General features: G+C 39.2%; 1 protein-coding gene across 1 annotated transcript; it reads left to right on the top strand.

Moving 5' to 3' along the window:
* Positions 1 to 246: 246 nt before the first annotated feature.
* SIRT1 (sirtuin 1) lies at positions 247 to 22325 on the top strand. The gene is made up of 9 exons (XM_061448462.1): positions 247 to 738; positions 3454 to 3570; positions 4903 to 5144; positions 6396 to 6548; positions 9281 to 9428; positions 12649 to 12728; positions 17142 to 17328; positions 18753 to 19313; positions 20227 to 22325. The coding sequence occupies exons 1-9, from the start codon at positions 282 to 284 to the stop codon at positions 20547 to 20549; spliced, it is 2268 nt and encodes a 755-aa protein (XP_061304446.1). The 5' UTR covers positions 247 to 281; the 3' UTR covers positions 20550 to 22325.
* Positions 22326 to 23169: the final 844 nt, after the last annotated feature.

Raw genomic sequence — 23169 nt, 5'->3', positions numbered from 1 at the left:
GAAGCCGCCATGCCACGAAGGGGAGGCACAGCACCCTGCCACGCGAGGGTGGAGCTGGCACGAGCGTCAGGTGACGGCGGCAGCGCCCCGCCCCCTACGTCCCGCTCACGTGATCCGGTTTGTTGTTGTTGCTGCCTCCGCGGGGCGGGTGCCCGCGTGGGCGGTGGCGCGGTCACGTGCCGGGTTTAAATCGCTCCCTGGGGTGGGGGAGGGGGCTGTGGCGGAGGCGCTGCTTGCGCTGCTGCGCCGGGCGGGAGGGGGGCGGCGGTTGCTACTCCAAGATGGCGGACGACGAGATTCCGCTCCTCCGTCCGCGCGACTGCGGCCCCGGCGGCGCGGCCGAGAGCGTCGAGCCCGCTCTGAAGCGCCAGCGCCTGGACTTGGGAGACGATGGCTGCGGGCGGGGCGCGGCGTACGCCCAACGCCCGGACCGGGGCGCGGGGCCGCCGCCCGCCACCGCTGTGGCGGCGGAGCTGCCGGGTGAGGCGGCTGCCGTTACCGCCGATGGCGGCGGACGGACGGAGGAGGAACAGGACGAAGAGGTGGCGGCGGTCTGGAGCGGCGCGGACAATAGGGCCGGGTTACGGGGCCTGCCCCGGGCGGAGCCGCCTCCGCGGCAGCGGGGCCGGGGGGAGGGGGCGGAGGCGGTGCCCGGCGAAGACGCGGCGGAGGCGGCCATTGGCTGCAGGCGGGCGCAGTGTTCAAACGGGGCGGCCGAAGCGACGGCCCTGCATCCCGGTGAGGACCCCATCTTTCCCCTCCTCCGCTTGGCCCGCTGGCACAGGCCGCGGGCCGGCCTCTCGCAGCCGTCAGGGAGCGGCCCGGCCGCGCAGCCCACGTCGGGAAAGGCGGCGGCCGCGGCGGCGGGCTCCCTCCACCTTACGCTGGTACTTGGTGCCGGCTCTGCGCTGGGGCTCCCCGCGGGCGCCTCTCCGCAGTAGCCACCCGGGCTTTCCCGCCTAGCGTTGGCCCGGGGGCCGTGTCGCTCGCAGGGAAGGTCGGTGTTCACCTGCTGCACCCCGGGGCTAGCTCTGGTCTGACCCGGTCTAGGGGGAGAGAGAGCGCCGCTACTCGTGGGCGCTGCTCGCGGGGTGATCCCTGCATATACGTTGTGCTCCGTACATCTCCAGAACCGCACATGGAACGCAAACTCGAGCGAGCTGCTGCATCCATTTTTCTAAACCCTATCAGTTCTAATTCTCGTCAGTCCTTGTCAAAGCCTGTTATTTTTTGTGGGTGGCTTTGGAGAAGGAGATGCTTCTTCACAGAAGGAGATCGATTTGGCTCTTATTTCTGAAAACATTTATTTTGCTGTGTTGCAATCATAAGCTCTGTTACCTTTTCACAATCGACTTGCACAGAAAGCACAGGAGCAGCGGTCTTGAACAAGTTTTTACATAACTTCAAGTTACAGTTTTAGTTAAGATTTCAGTGATTGCAGCACAAAACTAAACTATAATCTTCTGAAAGAGTTTCTTTGCAGATCATGTTAGAAGCATATTGTTTGGGCAGTATCAAAATGAACTTACCTTGCATTGCATTATTGAAATGGATAGGGTTTGCTCATTTTGGTTTTTAAGTTAGTGCTTTGGAAGGACTTCGAAAGATCTGAGATGCTGCATTCTGCTAGTAAAGTCTTTATATTTTATTCTAGAATGCAGTTAGAAGATATTTTACCTTTAACTCAATACTAAAATTCTACAGAAATTCTTTGCCTGTGCAAAAGTAATCCCAGAGGGAACAGAGCTGTATGATAAGCTTGGACAGCCTTGGTATTTAAAAACTTCATTGGAACAGACCAAGAGTAAAGCTAATGATCTCTTATCAGTGCCCTGTATGAAGCGGTTTTGCTCATTACTCAGATCCTCAGGCATGTTTTGCTGTGTATTGCTTAGTTCTGGCAAGCATTCCCTTTAAGACCTTTGAAGAACCAAATGGATACATAGGGAGTGTTACTATTTAAGCTGTTGTTTTAGCCTGCATGTATCTGTCACAGCGTTTTTTAAATACAAGACAACCAGACCTGTATGTGATGAGTCTTTAACACTGTAACCTTTGTTTCTTTATACAGTAGACATAAACATTATTTTAGTAAATCTTGCACTTCACACTTACTGATGTGTACCAGTCAACTTTTTTCTTAGTAATGCCTTTTGCATAGTATGTTCACTGACTTCGTGCATAATGAGATGGAACTGATACGCTGTAAATGAATAGGTTAATAATAAGAAACAGCAGCGTCAGTGAATACCTGTGGTCTCAGAAGAACAAGACAGCAAGTACAAAATGCAAATTTCTGACCTACACCTCTTTTCATTCTAACCAGAATAAAGTGTTTATACCAGCAACAGAAAAGACTAAAAACTAAAGGTCTTTTGTGCTGTTCTTTATTTAAGAGTAAAGTGAGGTAACCTAGTTAAAATATTGTAGGGGCTTATTCAAATAGAAGTTGAAAACTATTATAGTGATTCTTTGCTTTAGAGAGCCTTACTGAAACTTGTTCTCCTTTATTCATCATTTTAGCTTTTAAAAAAATTAAGCTGATGTTGCTATTTCTAATAAAGCCAATTAAAAAATCTTAGTAGTCTAAATTCTGATAAGCTGCTCAGGTTAAAATTTAGATTTCCCCTTAAATGTTAGCTTAGTAATGCATGCTGTAAGACAAGTATTTCATTCTTCTTTGGGCTCCTCCATCTAGATACGTGATGAAGTTAGATTGAGTTACTCTGGCTTAAGGCCATGAGCTGAGCTGAAGTAACTGTGGTAGTCTAAGCCAAACCCAGCTGCAGAGTAAACTGGATGAGATAAAGTGAAGGTGGTTCAAGGTAGCACATTTTCTGTCATAACTGAAATATCATAAAAGTGCATATGTGGTCACCTATTGCAGCTCAGCTGCAAGGTAACCACCTAACAAAATTCTAACTTCGTTGTATCCAAATGTGTATTTGTGGGCTTTTATAAAACACTGTGCTCTTAAAACCTAATCATAGACTGGTCTATAAATAGTGATGCATTTTCATTTTATCCAGTTTCTCAGCTGAAGTGAGAATTTGTAAGAGAAGATAATTTTTAATTGTACCTTTAAAACATCTGGATTTTTTCTAAAATACAAAATCTTTAATGCCCAACACTTGTGAAAATTTCACTATGGTCAACATCCAGCCCACTAAAGCCCAATATTAAGATAGCAAATCCTGCTGTAAATCTATTGAAGGCTTGAAAGCATAGCTATAAAGTTTAAAAAACCAAACAAACAAAAAAAACCCCAGAAATTTCCCATGTGACAAAACTGCTTATTTATAATTCATTGCAATCAGATTTTATAGCATACAATTTTAGGGTTTGTGATGTATTTAAATATGTACAATTTTAGGGTTTGTGATGCATTTAAATATATACCTGTGCAATTTAGCTCTAGTGTAACCCATCTAACATTGTTGTGCTGTCTTGCAGATAACTTCCTTTTTAGTGATGAAATCATAGCCAATGGTTTTCACTCTTGTGACAGTGATGAAGATGACAGAGCTTCGCATGCAAGTTCTAGTGACTGGACTCCAAGACCACGTATAGGTAGAAACCTAAATAATATAATTAGATGCTGTTTGCCTTTGAACAGTTACTTAATTCTTCCCACTCTCCAACTGATTTATGTTGAAAAAAAAAAAATTGGCAATTACTGCTTTTGAGCAGCTGAGAGTTGTTGAGTATTCTGCATGTTATTTAAAGAGTTTAAAAATTAACCTCTTTAAACCTGCTGTATTTTGATTAAAACTGTCGATGTCTTTTTGTGTAGAAAACTGGCTGTGATCCATATTAAAAGCATACACACAGGCTCACTAAATTGAATGACTGTTAGCATATTTCTTGCCTATTTACTTAGTATTCTTAAAGGAACAAGAAGATGATTTGTGTGTAATTTTAGCCAATCTGTAGGGCTTCACTGTCCTAAGTGTTACATCAGTTTGGGAATTACTAGTCTGCATATGTATTGCATACTAGCAGTAGATAAGTTAACCATAGTAGTTAGGAACTCGGTAGAAAGTTCTTGCCTTGTACAGAGGCAAGCTAACTGTTCAGGTCCCTGGTGATCTGTGTGGGACAGTAGCTTCCAGGGTGCAGTGGGGTCAGGTCTTTGTCTTACCCAGGCGTGACTATACCACAGCATTTATTTTGTTAGTCTTGATAGGACCAGTAGCAAGAAAACACATTACGATGACACAATATTCAAAAATTGTCTTTGCTAATCCCTCATTGCAGGATCACTATTGGTTACTTTTGGGCAAATATGTATAGCAGTTGTTTTCTTTATATGTACTGTTATTAGCCTTAGTGATAGCTATTTGAGTCCTCTTAGTTCAGCTTCTTAAGATTCACCTGTTTTACTGCTCTAATCTTGAATGTTTTTGGAAAGATTGATTTTATGGCTTTAAGAGGTTATGTCTGAAATCATGAGTGTTAGATGGCTAAAAGAACAACAAAACTCCATGGATTGGTGGGCCCTACTTGACTCTTTAGCGTGATGTTTTATAATATGCATGTTTATTGTCTGTTCAACTTATTAATGTAAATAGCTTACAAAATGTTGAAAGAATAACAATGAAGCCATAAAATGGAGATACACTGTGAAAATTTCATTGCTAAATAAGTGCACCTCTAAGAGCCATCAAGTTTGCTATGAACTGGGATTTTTACCTTGACTTTCATTAAATCCTTCATGGGTTAACATCATAGTGAGTAAAAACCCAAGCTGTACTATCACTTAGGGCAAAATATGCAGAGGCTTTGATGAGCAAAGTAGTAAATTGGATTAATAAAATGTTAGTAGCAAGCGTTAATAAATGGAGCAATGATACAATAATCTGAACTACCTGACTCAATTCTAATTTTTTTTTTTTTTCTTAGGTCCCTACACTTTTGTTCAGCAGCATCTCATGTTAGGTACAGACCCACGGACAATTCTGAAAGACCTGCTACCAGAAACAATCCCTCCACCTGAACTAGATGATATGACACTGTGGCAAATTGTTATAAACATTCTTTCAGAACCACCAAAAAGAAAAAAACGAAAAGATATTAATACTATTGATGATGCTGTGAAACTTTTACAAGAATGCAAAAAAATAATGGTCTTGACTGGAGCTGGGGTACGTACTGCTACACTTAAGAGTGAGAGAATATGTAGACAGTTGGTTAAATACCCAATGCTTTACAGCATCCAGGTGATGTGAACCTCATGACGTTCATAATCAAATAATTATGCTAGATGAGAAGAGGAGGCACAGCTGTCCACTACAGATAATGCACACTGCAAGACCGAAGCTTAAATTGGAAATTACAAGATCTTTCATAATAAAATATTCTTAAAAGCATTTAAGTCCTTATACAGTTGTTCCCATGCAAAGTAGATCACTTCTGCCTGTTCCAGAAAATTTTCTACCCTAGTTGTTTTTTTTCATGTGAAACAAAGGCAATGATTTTTTTAAACAAAATGTCAGTGAATCTTAAAATACCTGATGGAGCTAGAGGTACTAGAAGAGGACTCAAAAAGAAGAGTTAAGGGGAAGGGAGATTCTCATTAGGTTTCAGTAGACTAAATCTTACTTTTCACATGTGCTGCTCTGTGATGGTAATAAGTTTACTCACTGTTTTACTGAAGGACATTTCTCAGCTGTTATACATTTTGCAGCTTTATACCTGTGTACCAGATCATGATACAAAAGTTGGTAATTTTTTGCTTCTGTTGTTCATACACAGAGGGTGTGACATGATTCAAAAAAGATGAGTGATTCAGATCAGCTTGTTTTATTTGTTACCCAGTCTTGCTCTTTCTATAATTGTTATCATACACCTGTTTCTCCTTTTTCCTTAGCGTTTTGGGGTAGTCTGAGAGGATAAATTTCAGTCTTTATTGACCACTACAATGCTCTGATAAACAATATTTATCAAAAGGGTTTTATTTATCAAAAGTCTACTTTGTTACTGTGTTAGCATGTTAAAAAAAATATATCAACCACCTTTTCCAAGCCTAAGTTAACAGATCAGCGAACATCTGTTAATTAAATTTAACACAATGGTATTTTAGATTTTTGTTCACTTCTTACAAAACTTCCAGTAGTAAAAGTAAGTGTCCTATTACTGCCTGTGAGATTGTACTAACAGGGTTTTCTGTGCTCTTTTTCCTGTTTGGGATTTGAGAATTGTTTTATTGGTTAAAAAAGATAAAAAAAGAGTGGGGAAACAAAAATAAGTAAGAGAACCCAGACTGGGTTTGTTCTTAAAGTCTTCAGCACAGTCAGCATACAGAAACATGATTTCCCAAATAGTTAGTATCACAGCAACTCTTTATAGCTGAATATGTAGTTTTGCTTATTTCAGATTGCAAAAATATATTTCAGGTGTCTGTGTCTTGTGGAATACCTGACTTTAGATCAAGAGATGGCATATATGCACGCCTTGCTGTAGACTTCCCAGACCTTCCAGATCCTCAAGCAATGTTCGATATAGAATACTTCAGAAAGGATCCCAGGCCATTTTTTAAATTTGCAAAGGTATGGTTTTCCAACAGTTTTTTTCTTGGTCAGTGAAGATAGATGACAGTATTAAAATGCATAAATCAGATATAAAGCTATTCTATTAACAACACAATATATGTCTTTTTTTTTTATAAGCAAGATAGAAAAATATGTTAATAAATTGAATTTACTTTAATGAGAGACCTCATTCAGTAGTGTAAGAACTCTGTCCTTGCGCAGGTCTTTTTAACGTACCAATTTTATATCCTCATGTTACTTCAGTCATTGGGTGCAACCACATACTGTCCTTATTAGAAATAATCAGCAACTCTTTTTTAATGTTATTTTTACCGTTCCTGTTACAAGTTCATTGTATAAACAACCATTCTGGATGGTATGTCTCTAATTTCAGGGAGGATAAACAAAAACTTGCAGCTACGTGATTAATAGTCTTAGCTGCTGGTACTTTCTCTGAAAAATGAAAGAATATGAGAAATTTTTGGCCAGCACATGAGTAATGTGGAAAGCTACATTAGGATTTGATATCCTGTGGCATGCTTTCTAGTGTTGTACAATACTTTCACATTTTATCACTGTATTTACAGTAAAGAGGACTAAAGCGGTTTCATGCACTAATAAGTGCCTGTTTCAGGTTTTCCTATAGCTGTCACAAGAATCTGTACATCTTAGGGAATTAAAGCCTTTTTTGCAGGGACTGTGTTCACTTGAAAGGGAGAACACAGCAGTTTTTTAGAAAGATGTTAGAGATATTAAACAGTTTAAAAAGCAGGGAGTACATTGCTGAGACAAAGAATTGTAGAAACTATAGACACATGTAGCAACAATAAAATAATGACACCTAATCTGGTATTTCGGGGGGGGGAGAGAAAAAAAAAAGAAGTCAAAACCAAAACATTTAGGAATTACTACAGGAACAGTAAGGACTTGTGAAAATCAATCACTACTAGTTTTGCTCACTTTCTTCCCTTTGCTTGCTATTTTTACTATTGGTCTGTTATAAAAATCAAAAGAGAAAAATAAATGTATTTTGCAGCTGCTCAGCTTTCTCTGAAAGCCTCCTATCTAGATACTAATATGTTTTGATGCTTATTAATGTACTCAGTTCCTTGGCTGTTTTGTTTTGGTGTTTGTTTGTTTTTTTTTTTAATATTAATATTGACAAACAAACCAACCAACAACAAAAAAAACAAACAACCCAACCGCAAATCCCACCAAAAGAGCAAACAAAAAACCCCCAACTTACTTGATGCCTGTAGATACACAGGTTTTACCAGAATAGTCCAGTGTGGCTGATAGGTTTTTACTAAAATGATTTCTCCTACTTCTTTTTTGTGCATCAGCTTAGTTAGAATATTGATGTCTGATTTGATGAAGTCTTAATTCCTTTTAATTTTAAGAATGGCCAAATAAATTTTCAGAGTTCAGTGGCAGAACACGTCTTGCTTCTTCAGACTTAAGATATAAAAGCTGTTACGACCACATGAATAACTGACTATAATTGTGTAGTAGCCCTAGTTATAATCTAGATAATCTAGCACAATGAGCAGTCGTTGATCATTGCCGCATCTTAACTCCAAAGACCCATGCATGTAGTTTCAGAATTATGAGAACTTGAAATATTTTGGGAAAAACAAGTATGTTAATAGTTGGGCTGTATGACAGCTGAAGGCAGAGCTGACACAAAGATGAATTTAACAGTTCACTGTTGTTCTAGGACGTTTGATTCAGCTTTAAGTATCTACTGGTAAAGATAGGCAGCACCTTCCTTCTTGCTGACTTTCTTTTGGCCAGTTACTCTTGTGCTTTTTCCATAAAAAGGCCTCACTTGTGCAGGTGGGACTCCAGCCCAGTTGCTGTTCAGTGGTGACAGAGTGACTGGAAAAGAGAGGTTCTGAAACTCAAGTTCCTCCCCTAAATAAGTGCTTCTGAGCAACAGAGTGGTGGTGGTGCTGCTGCTGTCTTCCTTATCACACAGCAACCAGAGGTACCACATGGGGTGGTCAGCTCCAGATAGAAGCTTTCAGCTGGGTGCCCAGATTGAATTTTTGTTTTGACAGGCTCCTTGTTCACTGTGAGGAAGTATCAAATCATTCTACAAAAATGCCTACGTTTTTTTCCATATGCTCTTTAGATATACCTACCTACTGTGCCTTGACCTAACAGAGAGGTTGAGCATCTATCAGGCACAGCAGAATTGCTCTACTAAGCCAATGGTTACTACTGTAACTGGCTAAATTGGCAAAGCTGGTCCAAGTACCACTTGTCCTACCCTTTATAGCCAATGCCATTCTGTTTTCTGGGCTTCCATCTTCTAGGAATGGCTGCTGATAATGCTGAGGAGTAAAAACTTCTTATCCCAAACCAAGAGACCAGAATCCAAATTCGTAATGAAATTTTTGTCCAACTGCAGTTAAACCATGTATATTTCAAACAACAAATACTGAGGTTACTTGACACTTACCAAAGGAAAAATGGCTTTTCTATTTCATAATTCTCAAACCCCCAAAAGATCTAAACCTTGCTTTTATGCTGTCTGAAGAACAAAATACCAATTTGCATGGACCAGTTTATACTGACATGATCAGAAGCTTAGCTGTTGAAAGAAAAGTTGGGTCTGAGAGATGGCAAAACGCAAACAGAGTGACAACATAAACTGCCAGCACAATTGTTGATGATATTTAGGCCTGTATGAATTGCTGCAGTTGTATATCCATTTGCACTTTCTAATATACTTCTGAATTCCCTAGGAAATCTATCCAGGACAGTTCCAGCCATCTCTCTGTCACAAGTTCATAGCTTTGATGGATAAAGAAGGAAAACTACTTCGCAACTATACTCAGAACATAGACACACTGGAACAGGTTGCAGGAATCCAAAGGATAATACAGTGTCATGGTTAGTGGCTTTAGTTTCACTTATTTTATGTGTAGGAATGATTTTTACTAGTACAGGTGACAATCACTATTGGAAGTTTTGGGGTTTTTTTTTGTTGAATTGGTATCTCTTGGCAACAGATATACTGCTTTTTAAATGTTGTTTGTTTTGTTGGGGTTTTTTAGGTAACATGTATTTAAATCAGAAGTGATTTAAGTGGAAATACTTCTTTCAGAAATTATGCCTGATACATGGTGGTCTTCATGCATCAATAAAGATCCATACCCTGTTCACACAAGCTTAGACCTTAAGTTTTATTAAAGTTTATTTGTTGCCTCTTTATATTCAAGTATGAGAACATAGTCTGGAAATCAGTCTTTTCATAGGTCCCTCTCACTGTCAATAAAATGGAGTTTGGCTGTTATCTGATTCTTTATTTAGGTTATAGTCAATTGAAATCCTAAAATATCCTGACACTTCAGTGACTTTACCTCATGTATAAAATATTGTGGACTAAATACCAATTCAGTTGAATTGAAGATCATCTTGTTACACCTTCAGTGTCATACACATTCTGTAATTAATGGATTCCACTCAATGTGGTATTGTAATTAGTTGCTTGATATGCTTTCCATTTCCAAGGAGTTGCAAATGTCAAGCTAAGAGTTCAAGAATTAAGTTTTAAGGAAAGCACAGAGAAAATTGGTTGTTAAGGTGCACTTTCAGTTCATTTAGGAGACTTCTGGCAAAGAAATTGATTAAAAGCAGCGCTAGTATGTTTGTAAGACTTGTCTGTCCAAGTCCACCTTTTCCAGGGGAAAAAAACTCTCTTGGTTTCTTTATCTACATAGCTTAACTTTGCCAGATTTGTCAGTACCCTTTTTTTAGACAGAGCAAATGCTGTGCTGTTGTGGGGACCAAAGAGCACACATGAGAACCCTACTTCTCGAATAACCCAAATCTAGTTTCCATTTGTGCTTAGTGTGTACACATTTTCTTTTGGTTGTCATTCTGTATGATGTATTTGTCATTAACTTCTCACATAGTTATGGTTTTGCACATCACTGCCACACTCAAGCTTCCCATTTTTTTCAGGTGCACACTACAGTAAGTAGGTTTCAGACCATCTTCAGTGTATGTTCTGTATAAGCTGATATTAAATTAGAAAGATTCTTGAAAACATGCTACGGATTTTGAGGCCTTTTCAAATTAGCAGAGGTTGTTTTGAGTACATCAAGCTTTATCTGACATACAATTATGCTGCTCTTTTTTAAAAATGCTAGCTGACTAATGGTAGTGGCTGTTGAGAAACAAACTTTATGTAAGGGTTTATACTGCTATATTTATTATTATCTTTTTTTGTCTAACTGTGTCATTGACAAGTTAATAATGAATGTGCCAAATTACAAGGAACCTTGTAATGAATTGGGGAGTTCATATATGAACCTTTGAACCCATTTCACACTGCAGACGTACAGTAAAGTTACTAGTTAGATGTATTTTTCTGAATTTAAAATGGCTATCGCATTCAACCAATGCGCCTGGAATTAGATCACGTTCCTTGCTAGTGCTTTAGCTGAATAATCAGAGGCAGTGTGCTAGCTATATAACTCATGCATAGGGCAGCATAATTTCTTGATCAAGTCCTTCTAACAGTGAAAAGTATCTCACAGAGTTGCAGGTAGGTATCAACAGATGCCTCAGACAGGATTAGGTCTGCTAGCCTGACAGATGTCCTTAACACACTGTATAAAGGCCTAAATTATTTCTATGAACAAATTACAATGAGCAAGTAACTGTCATGCTTCCTGTAGTCTTTGGAATCCCACAAGTTCTGGGAGTTGCACAATGATGAGCAGGTGTTTCAGAAGCTGTGTACCTTCCATTCCAGCTGTGATAGGCAGACCTGAACTGCCAGTTGTTCCTGAATGATCTGCTCCAAGTTTTTCTGTGCTTTTGTTCTCTTTGTCTTGACCAAATCTAATATTCCCAAAACATATTTTGAAGTTACACTTACTTACCCCCAGAACCCCTTTATTTAGCAGTGTTAAGTATTGGTTGGCTGCTGTATGTAGGTTATGAGCAGAAAACTTCTTCGGTTTTGGTGGCCTAAAATAATACTTCAGATACAGTTTTCGTACCAGAGGTTTTTAGCTGTTCCTTGCTTCTGCAAAGCTTTCAACATCTGAATTGTTACCTTTCTAAAAGTTTCCTTTTGAAGGCAGACTTTTGTACCTTCCTGAACATTATTCAGTCACAGGGCTTTCTTACTGCCCTCATATCACCATGAGAAATGGGACAGCTACAGAATTCTACTGTATGATTCCATGAGTAATGCATTCCAGTGCAGGGTCAAAAATCCCAAATTCTTTTTTTTTCCCCTTTGTTTCATGGTTAGGAGAAAATCTGTAATTTTTTTTTCTACTTTATTTATCATTATTCTGTGAACTTCTAGCATTATTCCTTCCACAGATAAAAGGCCTTACAGGTTTATCTCTCCTGGACATATGCACACCAAAAGACCACTCCAGTTTGCCACAATGACTTCAGACTGTATTTTCATATGTGTTAGCCACCTGATAAGGCTTCCCCTTAGACAGACAGAGAAGCAAATACTCTATCAGATACTCGAGCATCACTTTTAGCTGCTTCAGAAACAGGCCAGTTAGAGCTACCAAGTGGCTGGAGGGAGCAACACACTTATCACAGTCTTGCCAAATAAACACAGTAGCTAAGTTCAGAACAGTATTCAATTTAAACAATGTAGCTTTAAGTTCCCACTTACGTTGAAAGGAACAGTACTAGCGCTATTTAGTTGTCTATAATGAAGTATTTACTAACGCATATTCTTAAGGTTTTTTGCCCTAGTTTCTTGAGTTCATGTGGGTTCCTGTTCTGCTGCTGCTGTTTGCAGAGCTGCTGGTGGTACTGTTAGTTGTATAAAGGGGAAAAGGGAAGGTTCTGTTCTCCTCTGCTTGTATATGCTTGCATAGGCTGAGGGAATCAGAGACGCAGTGTAACTTGTGTTGGCATGCATGTGGTATATCAGTACTCCTAAAACAAGATTTCTACTGACTAACATCTAAAGAACTACTTTTACATGAATTTTACATTAATTTTTAATGACTGATTTTTTTAGCACTGCAACATAACAGCCTTTGTGTCAAAACAGCTTGGCCAGAAAGACCAAATCTGAATGACTGAAAATCCTTATTTCTACCATATGGGTTCTTCCCCTCAGGTTCCTTTGCAACAGCTTCCTGCTTGATCTGTAAATACAAAGTTGATTGTGAAGTTGTTCGAGGAGATATTTTCAATCAGGTAAGAAATTTACTTTAACTCACTGCAGCTTTGTAATCAGTAATTCTCTCTCACACAAAAGAAAAACAAACAACCAAACCCAAGCCACCGTGCTTGGATCACTGAAAAGATCTGCTTTTAAAAGGCTACATATCTTTGCATGTATTTCATAAAAGTGCCCATCTGTATTTCAGCATTTCCTCTAGTATTTAGAAGTATACTCAAATAATGTACTGCAAAAATTAGGTAATGGGAAAAAGAAGAACAAAACCTTAAGAATCCGTTTTGAGAAAAGTAGAGGTTAAAATGGTAAGTAGAAAGTCAGATTTATACCTGGTTTGTGTTAGTTTGAACTCACAGTCACACTGAGAAAGCATTCTTAGCTATTAAGAACATTGGTTGCTCTTTGACCATTTACTTACGTTAAAAATACGTTTAAATGGTAGATGATACATGGAGAAACTGCTAGCTACAGACCAGCCTCTGAGCAAGGAAGAGGATCAAATGAGATGCTGGACACTGATTTCTAGGACTTCTGAATTACTGCATATTTGGGATTCCCTGCATCTGGGTGTGAATTGCCTCAGGTCCAAGGCAGGTAGTTCTGCTGTGTCAGAGTGATGAACCTTTGGCTTTGCAAGACCCTCTTTGCTATTCTTCCCCTTCTTTTGAAGGAACAGAGGTGATGATTTGCTGATCAAAAAGATCTTTTTTATACAAACGGAAGGGGACTCTTTCTACAGACTCATGGGGTTTTATGATAAATGCTTAAGAGTCCACAGTGGCAACTTTAGATGAGAAACACAGAAGGGATGTAAATCTTTCAGGTATTACATTTGAAATTGAACTCGATGAAAGCCTTTCAGAAGAAATGTTTGAGTTAAAGCTTTAAGATGTGTAAATCTCCTAAGCCTGAAGCTTTGTAACACTGAATATGAAGTCTGGTTTACTTTTCTGTTAAGAATATTATTTTTGAGAACTTTTTATCATCTTACAGATATTTGCTTTTCCTTTACCTTCAAAACCAGCTGGCTGGAGTTTAGGGGTTTTATTTCTAAACGACTTTTCTAAGTATACTGTACTTTTCTGGTTTAACTGTTCGTGGTCAGCTCTCCTTTTCCCAACAGCACTTCAATTATTGTATGTTCATATTACTGAACCAGACTTCTGCCCCAATGGCCTGTCCCTGCTGGTGGTCTGTAATGGAAGCATGGAGAAGCAGAAAGAAGCAGCCTGTAGCAATACCTCTGCGTGAGAACAGAGGGTTCTTACTCCCAAAAGGAGTAAGAAGGAGACCAAAGGATCTTTTTAAACTCAGTCTGTCAGGCCTGATCTTACAGTACTATTGCCAGGTACATGTCTCCAGGGTAGGCTCTAGCTGTAATACTGAATTATTTTCATAATGGCCAAATAACATTTAATATGAGAAACACAGGTACTGAAAGAAAATCTGTTCCTCCTCCTCTGGAGAAAAAAAAAATAAATAATAATTTTCCATAGCCTGCATTTCTCAAACCAGTGCTATGCAGTTGCTTTTTCTTTTGCCTCTTTAGACTATAGAATTTGGTTCCCTAGATATAAAAAGAAACCTTTTCTGTACTCCTGAAACAAAACACTGTCCATTTCAACAGCTTTGTTTTCTAACAAGTCCTCTTCCACAAAATATTTTTGGCACCTAGGTCCTAATAGACAGGCCAGTTTCTAGCCTTCGCTGTCCTCCACTCTTGAAAGTTCAGTTATACATGGCCTCAGGTCCTTAGTTTTCCCTTGAATATACTACCTTTCCTTTGCTCTGGTCCATCCCCTGATGGTCTGAAATGCTTCACAAGGAAGTGAGTCTAACTAACATCTTTCTGCCAGGATTTCCTTTCAACATACTATAGACTGAGAATTGTTTGAAATAATCTGTTTAGAATAATACCAATTTCTTATTGCTGCACTTCATTCTTTTGCCACTTGCAAGATGATGTGCTTGTGCTCAGTAGCATGCTTTTTTCTCTGGGTTGCTGCACCCTTTTGGATGAGAAGCAGCAGCAGCAGTCATAAATTGCACATAGAATTTCTGAGTAAAAAAGTTGTCAGTCACTTCCAAAAATACCATTTTTACTTTGCTTTTAATTATATTAGGTAGCTCCAAGAAACAGTGAAAGGAAAGGGTCTCAGATTTAGGAAGTAAAGGCCCTGCAAATGGAAAACTTGCGCCAGTTCTTGGATATTCTTAAGCCAAAATAAACTTTACTAATCTTAGATTTTATACATAGATAACATCAATAGTCAGTGAGAAATTCCATTTTTGTTTAAATTAGAGATGAGCAGAGGCAGTGGGGCTTTGGGGGAGTGCTGCTTCTGGAGGTAAAGAGGACCCTAGGTAATTGAGTGGCCAATTATCTAGCTTTAGATTATTGGTATCAATTTCAGCTCTTGGAATAGATCCTTCCCTCTTACTGAGGACCTTTCTGAGGATTAGCAGAGAAGCTGGTGAGCAGTGTAGTGCTGAAAAGCATTTATGGGCCCATTACAGTGACTCAAATGATTTGGATAGGGACATCAGTTGTTCTATAGAGATCTACTAAGAAACAAGCCATTGGACTTCCTGTCAGAAATGATGGAAACAGAGTTAATATTACCTGGTCTCTTTACATCAAAAGTTAGAGGTCCTCATTTCACCTTCCTCCTAAGACAGAGCAAATTATTTTCCCTCGTTAAGCTTCCAGTTGAAAGTGCAAAGGCATCACTAACATCAACAGAAGAGGCAGCAGGGTAAAAAGCTTCATAAAAGTTTTAAGCTGTTTATATGTTATGCACTCTCTAATATATAAAGATATGAGGAAAATGTTCAAGATTCATTCTACCCATCTGCTGCTTTTGGTGGTATTCTGGTTGGTTTCCTTTTAGTGAGGGGTTACTAGACTCTTAACTTAGGTACATGGTGAAGGTTTCCTCTAGACCAGTTCCTAGTTCTTGTGCTGAATTGCTCCTTGTGTGTCCCCCAGTGTTTTCTTCAAAGGAGGATTAGGTTCTGTGTTTGAAGACTTACATTTCTGGGAAAGGTCCTTTAACAATAGAGGAAGGCCTTGTGATGTTTTATCATTTGGAAAGCATCGTCTTTTTCCTAGTGCAGGTATCCGTAAACCAGTTCTTCAGTTTAAACTTTCTACGTTCTGTGTTATTTTTCTGCATATGCTCTCTCTACAAGAGGGAGTTATTACACATATAAATACCAGTTGTCATATATTCTTATATTACAGTAGGTAACATGCATATTTTTACACCTTTACATAGCACTGATTTGCTTGTGATGACTGCTGTAGGATTGCAACTACATTTAGCTCCTTAGATTTATTCTGGGGCATTGTATTTTAATACTGCAGTTGAGAAGACTTGAACTATTTTAAAGAGAAATTGCTCAGTCTGTACATATATTGCTCACCTTCTTGCCTTTCTTCTCTCTGAAAAAGTCTTAAAATAGGAAGGAGTTGAAAGGGGGGTCCAAAGATTAGAAAATCATAGAATCATAGAATAGTTAGGGTTGGAAAGGACTTCAAAGATCATCCCATTCCAACCCCCCTGCCATAGGCAGGGACACCTCACACTAAACCATGCCACCTAAGGCTCTGTCCAACCTGGCCTTGAACACCTGCAGGGATGGAGCATTCACAACTTCCCTGGGCAACCCATTCCAGTGCCTCACCACCCTTACAGTGAAGAACTTTTTCCTTATATGCAATCTAAACTTCCCCTGTTTAAGTTTTAACCCGTTACCCCTTGTCCTAAAATCTCTGGTTTCAGAAGGAAAGGGAGCCTGCTTCTCCACAAAACCTGACTCTTGTTTTTTTAGTGAGCAAGGGTTCTGCTCTCTTTTTAGAGGAACTGGAAACATTTAAAATGGAGACCAAACAAAAGTTCTTCCCTGTGTTCTTGTCCTGTATGCTTTTTGCTAGCTGCTACAGTAGGTGCTTTTCGTCTGTAACACACATAACCTCTGTGGAGAGAGAGAAAGTAGAGTAAAGCTGTACAATATACTCTTTGACTGGGGAGGGGTTTGTATCAGATCCTACAGTGGAAACTGACAGTGAAATCTAAGCTGTTGCCCCAGTTAAACCAAGAAAAATACATTCCTATCAAACAGGAGATAATTACTCACTGGTTCTAAGCATGACTTCTGGACTTTGGCTTAGTAGTCAGATAAGAACTGTGGTGAAGAGCTGCATGGTTTCTCCCTTTTGATTTAAGAGGACTCCCTCTTTATTCCTGAAGTTGCTGCAGGCTAGAATAAGAAATGTACATGTCTCTATATCTGCAGAAAAATGAAAAGAGGAAATACCACTGAAACTTCCCTGTCTTTTGCCAAAATAAGTGACTGTGAATTGCTAAAATCTGGGGTTTTCAAGGGTGCAGCCTTGAACTGTAATAATAGAAGCTGGTTTAATGCAGGTTGTACCTAGATGTCCCAGATGTCCACCTGATGAACCACTCGCTATCATGAAGCCAGATATAGTGTTCTTCGGAGAGAACTTACCTGAGCAGTTCCATCGCGCCATGAAGTATGACAAAAATGAAGTTGATCTCCTTATTGTCATTGGGTCTTCACTGAAAGTAAGACCAGTAGCATTGATTCCAAGTAAGTGGCTATCTGGTAACACTTTCTTTCAGAAATTTGGATCAAAAGTGAAATTCAGAGTTAAGAGCTCTAAGAAATGCTTTTGGCTTCACTCAGTAAAGAAACTAGATTAAGCATCTGGTTTTCCAAGATGAAAACTGATTGCCTACGTAAAGCTGAAATGCAAAATAGAGAATACAGAAAGTAACAATCTGTAAATGCTTTTTCTACATTCCAGACAGCTATCAAGGTAATGAAATGATAATCTGAAAAACTACTCCCCTAAAACATAAATTACTTCATTTTTAGATCTGGTTCAGTTTTCTCCTTGCTTGCAGTATCCTTTCAGAGTTACTTGAAAGATTTAGAAAGGAATCAGCTCTAAAGACCAATTTAGTATCAAAAAAAAAAAAATCAGATCAAGTACATCAGGTGTCTGAGTTATAGCTTATTTTAAAGTCAGTACTTAACATTAAATGATGCACAGCAGGTATTATATAGCCTGTATATATATATATATATATATATATATATATATACACACACACACATCTCTCTCACCATTTGAGTCCTTAGCTTTTAAAAATTATATGGAAAAACATCTCTGCTAATATATGTTACATTATATATAAAAATGACCTTTGGGAAGGCTGAGAAAATACCATTATACAGGTGCTCTATTTGCCTACTGAGTGAAAGACTTAGTAGTACTAAAGAAATTCTCTTCACTTGCAAGCCTTAGAAGGATGTGTGTTAGCATCTCCTATTAACTGGGAATAGTACTTCATCCCTGGCATTTGTATCAACATCCTCTTCACTGTACAAGAGGCAGAGGCTAGGCTGCTGGGAAATGCGTAAGGAGTGGAAAGTTGGGATTATACAAGCCATTGCTCATCCCATGCCCCAGAACTGGACTTCATTAGTTAGTTATCTGAGGAATTGATGCTAGTTTACCAAACTGGTGGGTGAAGCCTAAATATCAGAAATGGATTGAGCATCCCTGGACAGCGTCGACCACTGGAAATATTTGCCTAATTAAGGGGATGTCATTTACCAGCACTATGTTCTTCATGTGCACCTAAGTACATAAAATGAATGCACAAAATCAACATAATTCTTGGAAGAGATTATAGTACTAATTTTAATAATCTTTTTAATACTTGACCAAACATCAGCATAGTCAAGTTTCTCTGTGTGTTTCTTAATGACTGAGTAGATGAATGCCTTTTACTGGAAAAAAAGTGAGGAAAAAAGTTTAGACAGGCTACAATAGGCATAGCACCTCAAACTGCTGCTGTTAAATTTGGGATTTGCTTGTCTTCTTCCTGATCTGTTTTGGTCTTGTTGCAAGTGAAGGGAGGTCTGAGGAATCAAGCTTTCTAAGCAGATCTCTGCTGAAAGTAAAACTGAAGTGACTACTTTGGCATTCTCTTTTCTATGTGTAGGTTCCATCCCTCATGAAGTGCCTCAGATCTTAATTAATAGGGAACCTTTGCCTCATCTACACTTTGATGTGGAGCTTCTTGGAGACTGTGATGTTATTATTAATGAATTGTGTCAAAGGCTAGGTAGTGAATATACAAAACTTTGCTACAACTCAGTAAAACTTTCAGAAATAACAGAAAAGCCACCACGAACGCACAAGGAGCTTGAAATGCCCTCATCTGAGCTACCGCCTACCCCTTTAAACATTTCAGAAGATTCTAGTTCACCAGAAAGAGTGACTCCACCAGATACTTTGGTGGTGTCGTCAGAACACCCAGCCGAATGCAAGGTAGAAAACTGTGATCCTGCCTCAGAAACTAAAGGGGCCTGCATAGAGGAAAAGCTTCAGGACACACAGACATTGCCAGAAAACCCTGAAAATCCTACTAGTGAACTAATGAACTCTGAAACTATGAAGCAAAATGGATCTAACAATGGAGAAAATAAAGAAAAAAATGAAATCTTAAAGAAGTGCTGGGTAAACAGATCTGCAAAAGAACAGATCAGCAAAAGGCTGGATGGTAAGTGGTAACTCATTTCAGTATTTTGCATCTTTTGGCTGAGATGTTTATTTTAAACTTACTTTAAAGCAATAAATAAGTTACCCTTGAGTGGATTTTGGTGGTTATTATTTTTGTTCAGACAAGCGTCTACCTAACTCATCATTTTATCATTTGTTTCTTTTGGAGAAGCTGATGGGAAATTCTTTTCTACTTCCTAATTTTATAATCAGTGATTACATACTCCCTAAACAGGTCAAAGTTGAGGAGGCTGAAGGTAGGTATCAAAAAATAAATCCGTTTCCAAGGTTTTCAAATGCATTTTCAGAAAAATTAGTTTGATTCTCACATGTTCAGAAGCTGGTCACACTACATCATAATTTGCTATGGAAGTAGAACTGAAAGATGAAACCATGATAGATCAACTGCAAATCTCACAGCTGGAGCCAGGCACATTTTGCAGGAAACTAGAGTTTCCAAGAAAGCCTTCCAATACGCAGCCTCTTAACTGATATAGGGAGTTACCACACTAGGAAGTAAGTGTGGATGAACCAGGTATTAAACTGCAACTTTCCAAAGCAAAAGCTGCTTTTAAACTTTGTCAAATAATCCGTGCACTGGGTTCCAGTTCTGGTACAAGTGAAGGAAATCCAGCTGTGAATACATGTACCGGTGAAAAGAGCTGCTGAACACTGAAGTTTAAATGTTCTTTTGTGTCAGAGGGGAGGGGGCAGAAGGAATGCTGAGCCTTCCAGTAGAGCATTTGGTTTGTGCTTTATAGTAAATACACATACATCAAAATAAATACATGTAATCTGTCAGTTAAGTTTCACTGTCAAAAAATAAACGTGGGTACCTTCCATCCAGGAGCCTGCAAGATCTTGTACGAATGATTTCTTTTAGCCTTCCACTGACTTTCAAAATTCTGTTTCAGGTACTCAGTATCTCTTTTTACCACCAAATCGCTATATTTTCCATGGTGCTGAGGTATACTCGGATTCTGAAGATGATATCATATCTTCCAGCTCTTGTGGGAGTAGTAGTGAAAGTGGTTCCTGTCGTAGTCAGAGCTTAGACGTGGAGGATGAGAGTGAGATTGAAGAGTTTTATAACGGCATGGAGGATGAGGATGCTCCAGAAAGGGAAGAGGAACATGGATTCGGGGAAGAAGGAGTTGAACAAGATGAATCGGCAGCTGATGAATCAGCTTATGCAACTGCGGCTGCAGGGACTGACCATCTGAGCAACAAGTTGTGAAGTGGTCATAGACTGGTTACAGGAACTTTCCACCAGCATTAGGAGCTTTGGCATGTCAGAATGAATGTTTACGTCTGAATTTAGAACAACAGAAACATCAGGATGTAGTGTTTATAAATAACAAAACCAGATTTTCATGCTTAGTTTTTTACCTTTTTCAATAAAATTCTATTACTGCGCGCTCAACACTAACTTTTTTCCTTTTTTTTTTTTTTTTTAAGGTACTAGGAATACCTGAACAACTGTCACTGTATTCACTTTTAAGTTCCTCTGTCTGATCAGGCATCCATGTATATAATACATATTTTTGCTCAACGAATTTCAGCTTATATTATTTTTAAACTGTTTTGAAAAAGCCATTGGAATGTTAAAACTAATATAAAGGGAACAGCTAATTTAGACCAAAGAATGGTATTTTCACACCTCTTGCTTTGTAACAGTTTGGTTTATTTAAAACCTCTTGCTCTTCTGCTAAACCTTTAGTTCCTGCCTAATCCGTCATTAAACACTGGCATTTTCTAAGACCTACTGTGGCAGCTAATTTTTTGCTTTAACAGTTACTTTGTATGTTTGAGACATACTTAAGTGCAAGTAGGTAGTTAAATGGAAACAGGACAGAAAGCACTTGAGAAATCCTATGGGTTTTAGGCTGATCAAGAAGCGTTGTGAAAATGCTTGGGGTATTGAGTTTAATCCTTCCTGTGGGCAGGAAGTGATGCTGACATTGGCTCCACAGCAACTGTAACACTGGCATTTCAAACAAAATGGATCCCCCACAGCAGAGGCTTTTCATGTTGTACACAAAAGTCAGATTTAGCACAGCTAGCATTAAAAACAGCATTTGCTAAATTGCCAAGGCTCCAGTGTGGAAGCTAGGACAAGTCCAGAATAGTGTTTCCACCAGCATGTGAGAAGGCACAAAAAAATAAGCTCTTCCTTTATCCTTATTGATGCAACTAAGCCAGGAGAAGCTATCTCGAATACAAAGAGCCTCTGCTTGCCCTGCTGAGTGGCTAAAGCACAGCTTAACAACCCAACCTGGCAGCACATGGCTCTGAGCTCATGCCTCAGGTTGGGAAAATACCTGCTAGCCTCACCTGCTGATTAAAAGCAAAGCAGCTACTCAGATGACTACATTGTGTATCTAAGCGCTAGTAGGCTGCCTTAAAACTGGATGTGGCAAATGTTCAAGTGTGGATTGTTTCTGAGCCTTCAGACTATTTTGTAAAATTGCACAGTGCATTAGGAAGTGAAGCAGCGTTTTTCTATAACCACTTTTTCAACATTGGCCCAGATGAACTCTACAATATAGATTATTCCTATACTTTGCTTTAATATTTATTACATTTTGGCAGATGTATAGTAGCTGTTCTTTGAACGTAAGATACATCAGTTAATAAGTATTGAAGAACAGCCTCCTGTATTCATGAAAAAATGTTGGCATGTTGCATCTCATTGTCCAAATTTAATACAGCTCTTATTTGGCTACACTAAAGAATGCAATATGTTTTGTTTCCACTTGCATGTCACAATGTATTAGTTCGTGCTATAGGAGATATTTTAAATTGAAATACTTTGTTTTAAATTATTTTTACAGTGAGGATTGGTTTCTGCTCTTTTATAATTGTATATAGTGTCTTTTATGTAATCTACTGGCATATGTTTTGTAGAAGACTGTTTAAAATGACTGGCTATCTTCCTGCAACTTTTGAAATACAAAACCAGTGTTTTATACTCATACGCTCTGTTCTAAAGTCTATTAAAATTGTCATTTGATTTCTGGCTTCTGTTAATTCCTAGTTAGATCATAAACACGTACTAAAAGATGCCCTATAACCTGGCTGATGTAGGGCATTACACAGCAAATATTTTTTTTTTCATCTGTCTCCTTGGGGAAAAAAAAAAAATACCCCACCCTGAAGGAGGCTGCTCAGCGCCATCTTTGGTAAAATGGCCTCCTAAAGCACAACACAACATTGTCCTTCACAAAAACTACTTTTCTCCTTTCAAATCCCAAGTTAACTTCAGCTGTCCGTGCTGAACAAGAGTGCTTCTTTCTGCTTGTGCTGCAGGACCATGCAGCTCTGCCACCCTTTCTCTGCCTAGCCCAAAGCTTCCTTCACTTCTTCCACTTGCCTCACCCACCCTGACCCTACACAGCCACATCCAGGAAAAGGTCCCTGTAAAGGAACCTGAGCTATGCAGGAGCTCGGGGCACTTTCTGGCATCAAAGACACAAGCATTTCACTTCTGTTTCACAATGCTGACAGACCCCATGTTTCCCCTGCAGGGGTGCCCCTGCCTGCCTGGGCTGCAGATGAAGCCCAGGCTCCACCTGCAGAGCTCTGGGCAGGCACTCTGGTTTGTGCCATGGCTTCCTGTGAGCACAGGAATACTGACCCCCATGTACAACCAAGAGCCTCTCCCCTTGTACCTGTTCAGTTGGCTTTCCACTATGTAAAACCTTACCACTTTGATGGCTCCATTGTACTTCTGAACCACTACCCCACAAACACAAATTACATTTGGTTTAGGGAAAAAAAAAAAACACAGAAATGTATAAAACTCACAACTTGAGCCAGGAAATATTAAAAACACTTAGGAATTTTTGACACGAATG

The sequence above is a fragment of the Pezoporus flaviventris genome, unplaced genomic scaffold (genome assembly GCF_033815535.1).
Source record: "Pezoporus flaviventris isolate CSIRO_AGI_PZ_B2104156 unplaced genomic scaffold, CSIRO_AGI_Pfla_v1 ptg000001l, whole genome shotgun sequence".
Lineage (NCBI taxonomy): Eukaryota > Metazoa > Chordata > Aves > Psittaciformes > Psittacidae > Pezoporus > Pezoporus flaviventris.
This window is presented reverse-complemented; position numbering and strand designations above follow the sequence as displayed.

Coding starts and splice junctions, on each gene's coding strand:
- SIRT1 (XM_061448462.1), top strand. CDS start 282: ATGGCGGACGACGAGATTCCGCTCCTCCGTCCGCGCGACTGCGGCCCC. Junction 739..3,453: donor AGCGACGGCCCTGCATCCCG/GTGAGGACCCCA, acceptor GCTGTCTTGCAG/ATAACTTCCTTTTTAGTGAT. Junction 9,429..12,648: donor AAGGATAATACAGTGTCATG/GTTAGTGGCTTT, acceptor TCTTCCCCTCAG/GTTCCTTTGCAACAGCTTCC.